The sequence below is a fragment of the Erinaceus europaeus genome, chromosome 6 (assembly GCF_950295315.1).
Source record: "Erinaceus europaeus chromosome 6, mEriEur2.1, whole genome shotgun sequence".
In the NCBI taxonomy this organism is placed as follows: Eukaryota; Metazoa; Chordata; class Mammalia; order Eulipotyphla; family Erinaceidae; genus Erinaceus; species Erinaceus europaeus.
The window spans coordinates 67,317,133-67,331,663 of NC_080167.1; the positions used below are offsets into that span (position 1 = coordinate 67,317,133).

Below are 14,531 nucleotides of genomic sequence, written 5' to 3' on the forward strand. Positions count from 1 at the left end.
GAGGGGAGGGGAAGGGGAGGGGAAGGGGAAGGGGAAGGGGAAGGGGAAGGGGAAGGGGAAGGGGAAGGGGAAGGGGAAGGGGAAGGGGAAGGGGAAGGGGAAGGGGAAGGAGAAGGAGAAGGAGAAGGAGAAGGAGAAGAAGAAGAAGAAGAAGAAGAAGAAGAAGAAGAAGAAGAAGAAGAAGAAGGAGAAAACACACAGCCCAACAAAGATGCTAGGGGATGTGTGGGGAGGAGACATTAAACGGGGTGCCTGAGTGTCTCAAAATTACAACATGACACAGGTGTAGTGGTGGCTATTCCATTCTAAACAGAATTTTGCTAGTAAAGATTTAACATGGATTACAGAATTACCAGAGCTCACATGTGGATAAACATGAGGCCTGTATTCTGGACTATCTCTGAGAATCCCGCCTGCAGTCAAGGAAGCTCACTCATTCTACGTAGGAGCGAGGCGTCAAGGAAAGAGCAGCTGTAGTCATCACGTTCTTACTAAGGGGTGGGGGTAGGACTACCATGAGAAAAAAAAATATTTTGCCACTTCTGTCCAGGAAATGAGAAACAGGACTTGTTAGTGATTGAGACACTAGAATTATATGCAAGAAAAAAAAAGCCTGAGCCTAACTCCAGTATTTTCATGTATCAAAAATCATTCCGGGAAAAGATCTACCCCCACATAGATACACAACTTAAACATAAATCAGTTAACAACAAGTGGTCACTTAACTGGATGATAGGAATGTGTCGTTACCTCGTGTTCTTGTGCCATGATTTCAATTAAAGAGAATTTAGAAGAAAGCGGAATGTTGTTTTCAGTGCAAATGTTCTCCCATTCATTCACAATCATCTGGCGAAAATCTGCCGTGAGTATTCCACTGTAGACAATAAACGCCGATGATATAAGTATGTCGCCCAGAACTCCTTTCAACTTTATGTCTATTTGATTGATTGTTTCTTGCCATCGAGTCTAAAGGTTAAGATGAAAGCGAGTTATTGCTACTTGATATAAAGTGTACTCTCATAAGACATTCTAGATATTAACACTGTCCAGATTAGACCTACGACTGCCACTGCAATTACTGTTCCCACATTGCAGTTAAAATTAACAGTAGTTAAAACCAAACAGTTTTCTAAGGGGTTTGGCGATAACAAATAAAATGTATTAAAATTTATAGCCATTTCAGCAGAGAAGCAATTACAGAAGCCAGGCCTTTCACCTTCTGTACCCACTAAGTATCCTGGGTCCGTGCTCCCAGAGGGATAAAGAATAGGAAAGCTTCCAATGGAGGGGAGGGGATGTGAGACTCTGGTGGGAATTGTGTGGAATTGTACCCCTTTTACCCTGTGATCTTGTCAATCATTATTAAATCAATAAAAAAAGAAAAAAATGTAAGATGAAAAATTTGTAGCCATTTTCAAATATTTTATTTTTCTTGCCACCAGGGTTATTGCTGGGGCTCAGTGACTGCATGATGAATTCATCACTCCAGGTGGCCAATTTTTCCTTTTAAAAAATTTTGATAGGACAGAAAGAAATTGAGAAGGGAGGGAGACGAGGGAGAGAAGGAGAGAAAGAGAGAGAGAGAATGAGAGGAAGAGACCAAAGTGACTTTTATCTTCCTAATGACATCTCTTCAGCCCCACCCACATTTTATACCCTTAGTCTGGCTTTCTCCTGTGCTAGGAAACAAGAACTTACCATATTCACTGACATGTTTACTTTGGGTCTCAACAGATAAAAGTGTGCTGCTGTCTTAGGACAAGAGGGGGAAAAAAAAAACCCAAACTTGTATGCTATCCCCCTGTTCTGAGACTACGTGAACAAGGCCCTTTTCTGCCTATTGGCACAGGACTGATTTCAGTAAGCAGTTTTCAGTACGGAAGTAAGTAGGCTTTGGGACCCGTGTCTATGATGCAGCCTTATGTGAAATCAACACCTTGGGTCTGTCAAGGACAAGGGAGAGTGAAAGAGACACAAAACCAAAGCAAGCCATGCCTTCTCGTCTTCCAGGGAGGTCAGGAGGATAGCCGCGTACTGCAGGCGCCTGGTGACCAGCTTTCTCCGACTTGTCAACAGTTCTGTTTCTTCAATAAGGTCTTTATAGGCGGCCTGCAAGACCAGGAGGTGCTCTTCAATCTAGAAGACAATTGGCACGTTATGGAAACAAAGCCTTGCTCTTCTGCCTCAAGAGTTGGCCTGCCACTTATATAAATATCGCAAGCAAACGCTTCATCCCTACACTCTGGAATATCTTCCTGAAAAGATGGATTCGATTCCTAATGCAAATATACCCTCTAGTAATTAAATCAACATTTTTTTGATATCAAAGCTCCCCCCCCATGCCATTTTCCTCAACAGGCTTCCTTACTGTCTTCTCAAAGATTCATCATTTTCTGATTTATTTTCATTCAGAAAAAATTGTTACTTTCTTTCTCCAAGAACATGACTGGACTTTATTTATTTTTGTCAACCTAGTTACACTGGAAGGGTCCCAGAGGAACAGTGACTTTGTGAAGTGAGGAAGGCATTAACGAAGTCACTGCAAGACTGTCCCTGTCCCTTCAGCAGAAAACACAGCTTCTGACTCAACAGCTTCCATAAGACTGCAGAGCCCAAGTCACCACGAGAGATGAGGTGCATGTCGACACACTAGTGAAAACAGTGCGGGTATGTCTGGGATATCACTGGACATAAATAATAAAAAAGTCAGTATGAAATTTGTGGTTTTTGGTTTGTTTAGGCTTTCAAGTTAATTTTTTTTTGAAACTGATATTTAGTGACCAAGGTTTTTCTAGAAAAGCCAAGCAGGCCACTCAAATTTATTTACATAGTGTTTCTAATAACATATACATATATATACATATTTACAGCTTCTCTTTTTTATTTTATCTTTATTTATTATTGGATAAAGACAGAGAGAAATTGAGAAGGGAAGTGGAGATAAAGAGGGAGAGAGACAGAGAGAAACCTGCAGCCCTGCTTCACTACTCGTGAAGCTTTCCCTTGCAGGTGGGACCAGGGGCTTGAACCTGGGTCCTTGTGCACTGTGATGTGTGCGCTTAACCAGGTGTGCCACCACCTGGCCTTGAGTTTCTAATAATTATTGCAAAAGTAAATTAAGGCTTTCATGAAACAAAACTATTAGTCCTGCTACCCCCAGTTTAACCAAGTCACATGACGTCTACATCTTTCTCTAAGTTCTGAAGAAAATTTGATCTTTTTCTTCTTCCACTTACTCGTATGTGGGGCAGAAACAGGATTGATCCTGAGGCCTAACAGTTGTTATAAGGCTGACATGCTTTGGCAGGGGCTGCTAAGGGGGACAGCCTCATGCCCGGGAGAGCGCCCACCCTGTCCCAACCCCCCACCTCACCTTCTCTCCCCTCCTCAGGCTCGTCCGTGGCATCAGGACCCTGACCCTGAGAGGCTTTTGTTCTGACCACAGCTGGTGCCAGGACCTCATAGTCTCTACATACTTTGAATATTGTACCCAGGAGTACAGTTATTATTTTTATATATCTTTTATTAAAATTTATTTATTTTTAATCTTTTAAATATTTATTTTCTCTTTTGTTGCCCTTGTTTTTTATTGCTGTTGTAGTTATTATTGTTGTTATTGATATCGTCATTGTTGGATAGGACAGAGAGAAATGGAGAGAGGAGGGGAAGACAGAGAGGGAGAAAGACAGACACCTGCAGACCTGCTTCACCGCCTGTGAAGCGACTCTCCTGCAGGTGGGGAGCCGGGGGCTTGAACCAGGATCCTTAAGCCCGTCCTTGTGCATTGCACCACATGCACTTAACCCGCTGCGCTACCGCCCGACTCCCTGAATTTCTTTTTTTATAGCATGAAAGTTTAAACACGCAGGTTCTACATCTAGGGACCCTGAGTTAGAGCATGGACACTTTCACTTAGCACTTCAGGATTGTGAAGAATTTGACTGATAATTTAGTTTTCTCACTTGTAGGCGTCTACTCCTACAGACTGATTAGAGGGTTAAACAAGGGAGTGTACACAGAGCACGAATCATGTTACCATGTGCATGGGCCCAGGTTCAAGCCCACAGCCCCCACCTGTGGTGGTGGTGGTGGGGTACTTCACAAGTAGTAGAGCAATGCTGTACCTCTCTCTCTCTCTCTCTGTGTAGGCAAGCATAAACCTATGGGTCTACATCAAATTAAAAAGCTTCTGCACAGCAAAAGAAACCACTACCAAACCAAGAGACCCCTCACAGAATGAGAGAAGATCTTTACATGCCATACATCTCCTGTGAGAATGTCATACATCAGAAAAGGTAACAGCAGCAAATGCTGGAGAGGGTGTGGGGTCAAAGGAGCCCTCCTGCACTGCTGGTGGGAATGTCAATGGGTCCAACCTCTGTGGAGAACAGGTTGGAGAACTCTCAGAAGGCTAGAAATGGACCTACCCTATGATCCTGCAATTCCTCTCCTGGGGATATATCCTAAGGAACCCAACACACCCATCCAAAAAGATTTGTGTACACATATGTTCTTGGCAGCACAATTTGTAATAGCCAAAACCTGGAAGCAACCCAGGTGTCCAACAACAGAGGAGTGGCTAAGCAAGTTGTGTTATATATACAATGGAATACTACTCAGCTGTAAAAAATGGTGACTTCACCGTTTTCAGCCGATCTTGGTTGGACCTTGAAAAATTCACGTTAAGCAAAAGAAGTCAGAAACAGAAGGATGAATATGGGATGATCTTACTCTCAGGCAGAAGTTGAAAAACAAGATTATAAGAGAGAACACAAGTAGAACTGAAGTTGGCGTATTGCACCAAAGTAAAAGACTCTGGGGTGGGTGGATGGGGAGAATACAGGTCTAAGAAGGATGACAGAGGACCTAGTGGGGGTTGTACTGTTATGTGGAAAACTGGAAAATGTTATACATGTACAAACTATTATATTTACTGTCAAAGGTAAAACATTAATTCCCCAATAAAGAAATTAAAAAAAAATCAGTGTGAACTCAGTAAGCAACAGGGATTGATGGTAGCACCTCCAATTCTCTTTACTGTGCTCTAGTTTAAAATAAAGGCATTGAAGAAGTTGCCACATCTTTACAAAGCTGCAGTCATGATAGAACCAGGCCAGACAGTTCAGCACAGTCCCTTCAAATTCCATTTGAGTTTCAGCGAAGGAGAAAATTTCATTCCTTCTTAAGAGCCAAGAAGTCTTCCAATGTGTCTCTATACTACAACCTTCTTATGTGCTCCCCTGCCCTTAGGCACTGCAGTTGCTTCCAGCTTTTGACTAGTACATATTGCCGCATCATAGGTGGGTCGGATCTCTCTAGCTAAGTGTTTTTCTCTTCTTTGGAAATGCAGGTTGTACAAGGCTCATTTGGTACGTTTTGAGTAATCCCCCAGCTGTTTCCCACAGGGACTGACCGAGAAACATCCTACCCCCAGAGTAGCAGGGTGCTGTCCCCACCACATCCTTCCCAGCACTGTTTCTGTCCGTATTGAGTGCCACACACAGTGATTATTGACATGAGTGTTTTTCTAAAATTTTTTTTATATTTATTTATTCCCTTTTGTTGTCCTTGTTGTTTTATTGTTGTAGTTATTACTGATGTTGTCGTCGTTGGATAGGACAGAAAGAAATGGAGAGAGGAGGGGAAGACAGAGAGGGGGAGAGAAAGAGAGACACCTGCAGACCTGCTTCACCGCCTGTGAAGTGACTCCCCTGCAGGTGGGGAGCTGGGGGCTCGAACCGGGATCCTTATGCCGGTCCTTGCTCTTTGTGCCATGTGCACTTAACCTGCTGCGCTACCCCCTGACTCCCAGAGTGAGTGTTTTATCAGATGGCAGGCACTCAGCTATCGCCTCATTCCTTTCACCATGATCTCTTTGTTGACCTTATTAGAATTTCCACTTTCTCTTAAACTGACAAACTCTACTGAGAAAATCATTTTTTTCCCTGCTCTTTTTCTAGTTCACAAAGGTGTTGAGAATTTAGTAAGCAGAAATGTGTTTCTTACCAGCTGTAAGCCTCTTTGTTTCTCGGCCAGCCTCTGTCGTTTGATTTTTAGGACATTCTGAGCTTCAGCTATTTTGTTTTGCTTAGGCCCCATCATCTTAAAAAAGAAGTCATGACATTCAGATTTGTCCAAAGTCAAGCCCACCCTTAACAATGTGTCTGGAAAACCATCTTGGTGGCAACCTGTCAACTTTAACAGCAGTCTATGTGTCTAAGGGGCTATAAAGTCCTTTACTGTGATGGATCACATTAAAGTAAGACAGCACCAAGGTCGCTATGAATCAGAACATCTGACAGGAGAGCTTGGCAGCTGTGTGAACGAGCACAGAAGATTCCATTGCAATGCTCTGCACTAGGCATTTGCTCCACATCGGTTCCCCGAGGCAACTTCTTAAATTGAGACTGTTGCTCGGGCCCTGCAGGGTCATTTCCAAAGGGGTCGTGGTGTCTGGGAGGAAGAGCTTACCTTCTGCACCTCGTAGTAGCTATTCAGAGCTATCACCCACTGGCACATGGAGCAGCAAGCGACGGAAACTAGAGCGATCTTGGCTGGGTTGAAATCAGGCAAGACTAAAATTTTTTTCAGTTTCACGAAAACCTAAAGAGAATATAGTTTGTGTGTTATAGGAAACATTATGAATCTCAAGTTTTCCTTAATTTTAAAGTTTTCCTCATGAGATTTTAATTTTATATAAGTGATAACTACTTTCAGTCTGGAAAGCGGAGCATTGGACAAACCTCTGGGCTGGAAACCTTGAGGTTCTGACGTGGGTTCCTGGCATCGCATATGCCAGGCTGATTGATGGTCAAGTTCTTAATCTCTTCCATGAATAAATAACTAAGTCTTTTTAAAAAATGTTTTATTTATTAATGAGAAACATAGGAGAAGAAAGAAAGAGCCAGACATCACTCTGGTACATGTGCTGCCGGAGACTGAACTCAGGACCTCATGCTTGAGAGTCCAATGCTTTATCCACTGCGCCACCTCCGGGACTACAATAACTAAGTCTTAATAAAAAGAAATTACTCTTCAATAGTAGGTCCAGGACACATATGTAGGTACAAAATGGCCTTATCAGCGATTTGTTTAAGATGAATTTTAAACATAAGACTTTTTGTTTAAAACAAACATACATCTTGGGGGCCAGGTGGTAGTGCAGCGGGTTAAACGCACATGGTGCGAAGGTCAAGGATGGGTGTAAGGATCCCGGTTCAAGCCCCACCTGCAGGGAGGTCACTTCAGAAGTGTGAAGCAGGTCTGCAGGTGTCTATCTTTCTCTCCCCGTCTCTGTCTTCCCCCCCTTTCTCAATTTCTCTCTGTCCTATCCAACAACAGCAGCAGCAACAGCAATAATAACAATAAGGGCAATTAAGGGCAACAAAAATGGAAAAAAATGGCCTCTAGGAGCAGTGGATTTGTAGTGCAGGAACGGAGCCCCAGTAATAACCCTGGGGTCAAAAAACCAAAAAAAAAAAACCAAAAAAAAAAAAACCAGAAAAACCCAAAGCAAAACCATCTTGCATGTTACCATGTGTGAAGACCCACCTTCACGCTCCTGGTCCCTGCTGGCAGGGGGAAGCTTTCTGAGTGGTAGAACAGGGTATTACTCTCCCCCCCCCATTTCTCCCTCTTCTGTTAGAAAAAAAAATGGGGGGAGATAACATAATGGCTATGGAAACAGACTTTCATGCTTGAGGCTATGAAGTCTCAGGTTCAATCTCCAGCACCATCATAAAACAGAGCTGAGCACCCTGGTATAAATCAATCAATAAGTAAGTATATAAATACAATTTAAAAAGGAGAAACATGGCCACTAGGAGTGGAGCAGTGGAGTTATTGTGTTGGCACCCAGTGCCAATGAACGAAAAACCCAAAAAAACGAACAACCCCAATACCTTGCTCTTATTGATGTTGTCACGGTAGCTTTGCTATAGCCTTAAAAGGGAACCAAAAGTATTTTTATCAAGTATTTATTTTAAAGCATATTTCTTTTAATTTTTTTTCCCTTTTGTTGCCCTTGTTGTTTATCGTCGTTATTGTTATTGTTGTTGTGGTTATTGCTGTCGTCCTTGTTGGATGGGACAGAGAGAAATGGAGAGAGGAGGGGAAGACAGTGAGGGGGAAAGAAAGACAGCCACCTGCAGACCTGCTTCACCACTTTTGAAGCAACCCCCTGCAGGTGGGGAGCCGGGGGCTCGAACCAGGATCCTGATGCTGGTCCCTGCACTTTCCGCCATGTGCGCTTAACCCACTGCACCACGACCCAGCTCCCTGAAAGCATATTTCTTTATTAACAAGTAGGGGTGGGGAGGGACCAGAGTAGAGCATCAGGGAGAGAGGGAGGGAGAGAGACAGAGAACCAGAACATCACTCTGGTACATGCACTACTGGGGACTGAACTCAGGATCTCATGCTTGAGGGTTCAATGCTCTATCCACTGTACGACCTCCAGGCTGCCATCTTATATTCTTTAGTTTTTTTGTGCATTTTAATTGTTCTTGTCTCCTCCCATTTGACTATTTTTTTCAGAGAGAGAGAGAGAGAAGACACATCACCAGAAGTTCTTCCAATGCCTTCAGTGCAGTGGGAACTGGCCTCGAACCCTGGGTTGCACACATGGTGAAGCAGCGCACTACCCAAGGAGGCTATTGCCCCCTCTTGTTTCCTTAGAATCCTGCCTGTGTAAACTCATTGAGCACCACAGCCAGGCAGTCGTGATGCATCTCATGGGCAGCAGGCGTGCAGCCCCCTTCCTCTGGTGGCTGGAGCAAGGCAGAGGCCAGGCACAAAGAGGCCCCATCCCATGCCCACCCCCGTGGCCTTTGGAGAGTACTTCTCTACACTCCTCACAAGAGTGTTCTTCATAGATTATCTAGCTACTGCCAGGAGCAGTCAGCCTTCTTCCACTGAGAGACCAGGCCCTTCCCCTCGGCTGCCTCGGACCTCCCTCCACTCAGGCGTGGCAGGTTCCTGTAAGAGCTATTTCTCCCCCCCACCCCCAGAGCCTTGTGGGTGCCACTGGCTTAAAATCTAAATGTTTGGGGAGGGGGTTACTCTTCCCACAGGTGTGGGTCTTAAAAGCCAGGGTGCCCCAGGTGAGTTTCAGACCTTCACTCCTCAGGGAGATTGGCGCTCAGGGCTGTGAGCTTCCTCCCAGCTGTGCGGCTGGCAAACATGAGTGGGGTTTACGGCAAGACTGCGTGTCCGTCTCCCCTGTCTGTTTTGATGTGGGGGTTTTCTCAATTACCCGAGAAGCAGCGCTACTGTTGGCTCCTCTCAGAGGAACGTGTCTAATGTTATACTTCTGCTTGGCTCCTCTGTGTGAAGTCTGCAGGATGCATTGTTGACGGTCGACCTGGACTTACCTTCTCAGGTATGCTGTCCTTATCGAGGTTGATGAGTTTTTTTAGGAAACCAGTTTCTGACAGCAGCAACTTTGCTGTCGCCCAGTTGGGCTTCTTTTGCAGAACAATACAAACTGCATTCATGACAGTCAGTACGAGGAAGGGAGGCCTTGTGTACACTCTGCAAGAGACGGTGAAAATCTAAGATACTGAAATCAAATACACCTGGTGAGTTACCTCACTGGGCAGTCTTTACAGATTTCTTTTAAAGATTTTACTTATTTATTCATGATAAAGGAGGAGAGAAAGAACCAGACATCACTCTGGTACATGTGCTGCTAGGGATCGAACTCAGGATCTCAAGCTTGAGAGTCCAGTGCTTTATCCACTACACCACCTCCTCAACCACTGTACTGAGTTTTTTTTTTTTAAAGTTTTTATTTATAAAATGACAAGACCATTGGATAAGAGGGGTACAATTCCAGACAACTGGTGCAGGTCTGGTAGGAATCGGCCTGTAACCCGTTAGCGTAAAATAAATGTTAACTCCCAGCCCTCAAAAAAAAAAAAAAAAAAAAAAACCAATTCCACACAATTCCCACCACCAGAGTTCCACATCCCATCCTCTCCCTTGAAAGCTTTCTTATTCTTTATCCCTCTGAGAGTATGGACCCGTAGGATAAGAGGGGTACAACTCCACACAATTCCCACCACCAGAACTCCATATCCCAGCCCCTCCCCTGATAGCTTTCCTATTCTCTATCCCTCTGGGAGGATGGATCCAGGGTCATTGTGGGATGCAGAAGGTGGAAGGTCTGGCTTCTGTAATTACTTCCCCACTGAACATGGGCGTTGACAGGTTGATCAATACTTGCAGCCTGTTGTATAGAGATTTTTTTTTTTTGCCTCCAGGGTTATTGCTGGGGCTCAGTGCCTGCACCATGAATCCAGGGCTCCTGGGGGCGATTTCCCCCCCTTTTTTGCTCTTGTTGTTGTAGCCTTGTTGTGGTTATAGTTGTTATTGTTGATGTTGTTAATTGTTGGATAGGACAGAGAGAAATGGAGAGAGGAGGCAAAGACAAAGAGGGGGAGAGAAAGATAGACATCTGCAGACCTGCTTCACCACCTGTGAAGCGACTCCCCTGCAAGTGGGGAGCCGGGTACTTGAACTGGGATCCTTACGCCGGTCCTTGTACTTTGTGCCACGTGCGCTTAACCTGCTGCACTACCACCTGACCCCCTGTTCAGAGTTTTTTTTTTTTTTATGAGTCAACATATAGCTATTTCAGTAGTCGACTGTCTCATATTTTGAATATTTTTAAAGTATCTACTTTAGGAGAAGACAAAAAGAAATCTTAAATGTGCAGACCATCTAACTTAGAGGCTATCTCTTTGTATTCTAACAAAATTCATTCCACAGTTCCTTTGCACAGAAACCCGTCTATTTCACCCTAGTGCTCACAGAGTTGTCAATGTCCAGTCATTGTCAACAATACAGTGTTGACAACAGCCGTGTGTGTGTGTGTGTGTGTGTGTGTGTGTGTGTGTACTCGGGGGTAGGTGAGAACAGGGATCAGTCTTACTCCTGTGCTTCAAGGTACAATTTCCCTTAAATGCCCTGTGACTTTTCTATGTTGTCATCCAAACCCTCGTCATCAAGATCATTGATGTGACAGAGTCGGGAGGGAGAGGGTACATGGTATTTCCATGCATGTGGTCGTTTCTGTGTGAGAAGATGGTGTTTCCACGCATGTGGTCGTTTTCATCTGAGCAGATGGTGTTCCCATGCATGTGGTCGTTTCTGTGTGAGCAGGTGGTGTTCCCATGCATGTGGTCGTTATTGTGTGAGCAGGTGGTATTCCCATGCATGTGGTCGTTTCTGTGTGAGCAGATGGTGTTCCCATGCATGTGGTCGTTTCTGTGTGAGCAGGTGGTGTTCCCATGCATGTGGTCGTTATTGTGTGAGCAGGTGGTGTTCCCATGCATGTGGTCGTTTCTGTGTGAGCAGGTGGTGTTCCCATACATGTGGTCGTTATTGTGTGAGCAGATGGTGTTCCCATGCATGTGGTCGTTATTGTGTGAGCAGGTGGTGTTCCCATGCATGTGGTCGTTTCTGTGTGAGCAGGTGGTGTTCCCATGCATGTGGTCGTTATTGTGTGAGCAGATGGTGTTCCCATGCATGTGGTCGTTATTGTGTCAGCAGGTGGTGTTCCCATGCATGTGGTCGTTTCTGTGTGAGCAGGTGGTGTTCCCATGCGTGTGGTCGTTTCTGTGTGAGCAGATGGTGTTCCCATGCATGTGGTCGTTATTGTGTCAGCAGGTGGTGTTCCCATGCATGTGGTCGTTTCTGTGTGAGCAGATGGTGTTCCCATGCATGTGGTCGTTTCTGTGTGAGCAGGTGGTGTTCCCATGCATGTGGTCGTTATTGTGTGAGCAGGTGGTGTTCCCATGCATGTGGTCGTTATTGTGTGAGCAGATGGTGTTCCCATGCATGTGGTCGTTATTGTGTCAGCAGGTGGTGTTCCCATGCATGTGGTCGTTTCTGTGTGAGCAGGTGGTGTTCCCATGCATGTGGTCGTTTCTGTGTGAGCAGATGGTGTTCCCATGCATGTGGTCATTATTGTGTGAGCAGATGGTGTTCCCATGCATGTGGTCATTATTGTATGAGCAGATGGTGTTCCCATGCATGTGGTCGTTTCTGTGTGAGCAGATGGTGTTCCCATGCATGTGGTCGTTTGTGTGAGCAGATGGTGTTCCCATGCATGTGGTCGTTTCTGTGTGAGCAGGTGGTGTTCCCATGCATGTGGTCTTTATTGTGTGAGCAGATGGTGCTCCCATGTATGTGGTCGTTTCTGTGTGAGCAGATGGAGTTCCCATGCATGTGGTCATTTCTGTGTGAGCAGATGGTGTTCCCATGCATGTGGTCATTATTGTGTGAGCAGATGGTGTTCCCATGCATGTGGTCGTTTCTGTGTGAGCAGATGGTGTTCCCATGCATGTGGTCGTTTCTGTGTGAGCAGATGGAGTTCCCATGCATGTGGTCGTTTCTGTGTGAGCAGATGGTGCTCCCATGCATGTGGTCGTTTCTGTGTGAGCAGATGGTGTTCCCATGCATGTGGTCGTTTGTGTGAGCAGATGGAGTTCCCATGCATGTGGTCGTTTCTGTGTGAGCAGATGGTGTTCCATGCATGTGGTCATTTTCGTCTGAGCAGATGGAGGCTGCTTGTCCACCGTCATCTTGCCTGAAGTCTTCCATGTTCTCTCAAGACTTTCTTTTTAGTTGCACCCCCCCCACACACACATTGGGAAGGTTGGGCTTGAGAAAGGGCACAGAGGGAAGTGTTTCTAGAATGACAGATTTTGAAGGAGCCAGGTGGTGGCTCACCTGGCGAAGCACACACACTATTGCATAAGGATGCAGGTTCAAGTCCTTGGACCCCACCTGCAGGGGGAAAGCTTCACGAGTGGTGAAGTAGGGCTGCAGGTGTCTCTTTTTAAACAAATTATAAAAATTATTATTTATTTATTGGATAGACGCAGCCACAAATAATGATGGAGGGGGGGTGATAGAGATGAGAGAAACACCTGCAACACTGCTTTACCGCTTGCAAAGCTTTCCTCAAGCAGGTGGAGACCAGGGGCTTGAATTTGGGTCCTTGCACTTATTAACATGTGCACCATCACCCAGCTCCAGTGTCTCTCTTCCTCTCTCCTCTATTTCTCCCTCTGCTCTCAGTTTCTCTCTGTCTCTATAAAATATAAAATGAATAAAAATATTTTAAAAATAGTTTAAAAGGATAGATTTTGACAATGGCCAACATGACAGTATTAGATGTGGTTATCTGTATTCTGACAGACTGCATCTGCTCTATGAGTAAACTAGCATCTGCACATTTTTTTTTTTTTGCCTCCAAGATTATTGCTGGGACTTAGTGCCTGCACTACGAATCCACTGCTCCTGGAGGCTATTTTTCTCCATTTGTTGCCCTTGCTGTTTATCATTGTTTTTATTGTTGTTGTTGTTATTGCTGTTGGATAAGACAGAGAGAAATTGAGAGAGGAGGGGAATGCAGAGAGGGGGAGAGAAAGATAGACACCTGCAGACCTGCTTCACTAAAAGCAACCTCCCTGCAGGTGGGGAACCGGGGGCTTGAACTGGGATCCTTACGCCAGTCCTTGCACTTTATGCCATGTGCGTTTTGGCCTGTAACCGGTGGTGCATCACATAACTCACATGATTGTATTTTTAACCTTTGAAGAGTATGTAGAATATTGACAGTTGATGGAACCGTAAAATTGACTAGATAGAGCATGGACACACATAGAAAGAAGAGTTTAATGGAGCCAGGATGGGCAAAGTGACTTAATCTAATGGAATATAGACATAGTCACCTACTTAAGAATTTATAATTATTTTTCTGAGTTTTCTTCAACTGAAAACAAGTCTAGGTAATTACTCACCTCAGCTCAGCCACATCAGCTTTATCCAGGGCATTCAGAGATGCAATCGCCTTTTCTATAGCTGGCTGGACAACTTTGAGTTCATTAGCAGTTTTCTGCAGTTAAGTGATGAGGCCCAAGTATGTAAGAACAAATATAGTTGCATATTTGAAATCTAACATTTTGAGTTTGAAAAATGTAATTTGACACTTTTCTGCTTGGTGGGGGTGATGGGGGGAGAATGAGTCTGTCTGGCCAACAAACCTGATTTTCTGCTGATAGTCGGTCGCAGACTGGGCTCCCGGTCATGGGACCATATCCACGTCTCCACCACACCACAGCCCACCTGCAACCACTCTGGAATGCACACAGCACAGAGCCTTGTCCCTGCTCTCATCACAGAGACACCACTCCTGCTGGCTCTCTTGCCCCCATATCTGCAGTTGGGTCCTGTGATCATCAAACCAGAAGCTCCCTGCCAGCTCTTCTGCCCCACGTCTATCCACAAAAGCCCAATGTATCTCTTGGCCCCGGGCAGAGGCCCTACCTCTTGCCTTTGGCAATCTTCTCCCTGGAAGAATAAACTTGCTATCTGCCATCCATCTTCTTGGCTCTTTCTTGTGCCACACGACCTCAATAAATCTGTTGGAAATGGGACTATCATCCTAAATGTACAGTGTTACTAATTCTTGATGATTTTCATCTGTGAGAGGCAAAGACCCGTGGGACACCACAGTGTAG

At 45.0% G+C, this 14,531-nt stretch overlaps 1 protein-coding gene across 5 annotated transcripts in view; it reads right to left on the reverse strand.

Moving 5' to 3' along the window:
• Positions 1 to 14,531, reverse strand: part of DNAH14 (dynein axonemal heavy chain 14) — a 283,313-nt gene that overhangs the window by 82,258 nt on the left and 186,524 nt on the right. For all 5 annotated transcript variants that reach the window (XM_060192438.1, XM_060192437.1, XM_060192440.1 and 2 more), the window contains 6 exons: positions 13,812 to 13,906; positions 9,372 to 9,531; positions 6,472 to 6,603; positions 6,007 to 6,102; positions 1,996 to 2,136; positions 751 to 966 (listed from right to left, as the gene is read on the reverse strand). In XM_060192438.1, the coding sequence (XP_060048421.1) occupies positions 751 to 966; positions 1,996 to 2,136; positions 6,007 to 6,102; positions 6,472 to 6,603; positions 9,372 to 9,531; positions 13,812 to 13,906 (840 nt within the window). The remainder of the gene's footprint in view (positions 1 to 750; positions 967 to 1,995; positions 2,137 to 6,006; positions 6,103 to 6,471; positions 6,604 to 9,371; positions 9,532 to 13,811; positions 13,907 to 14,531) is intronic.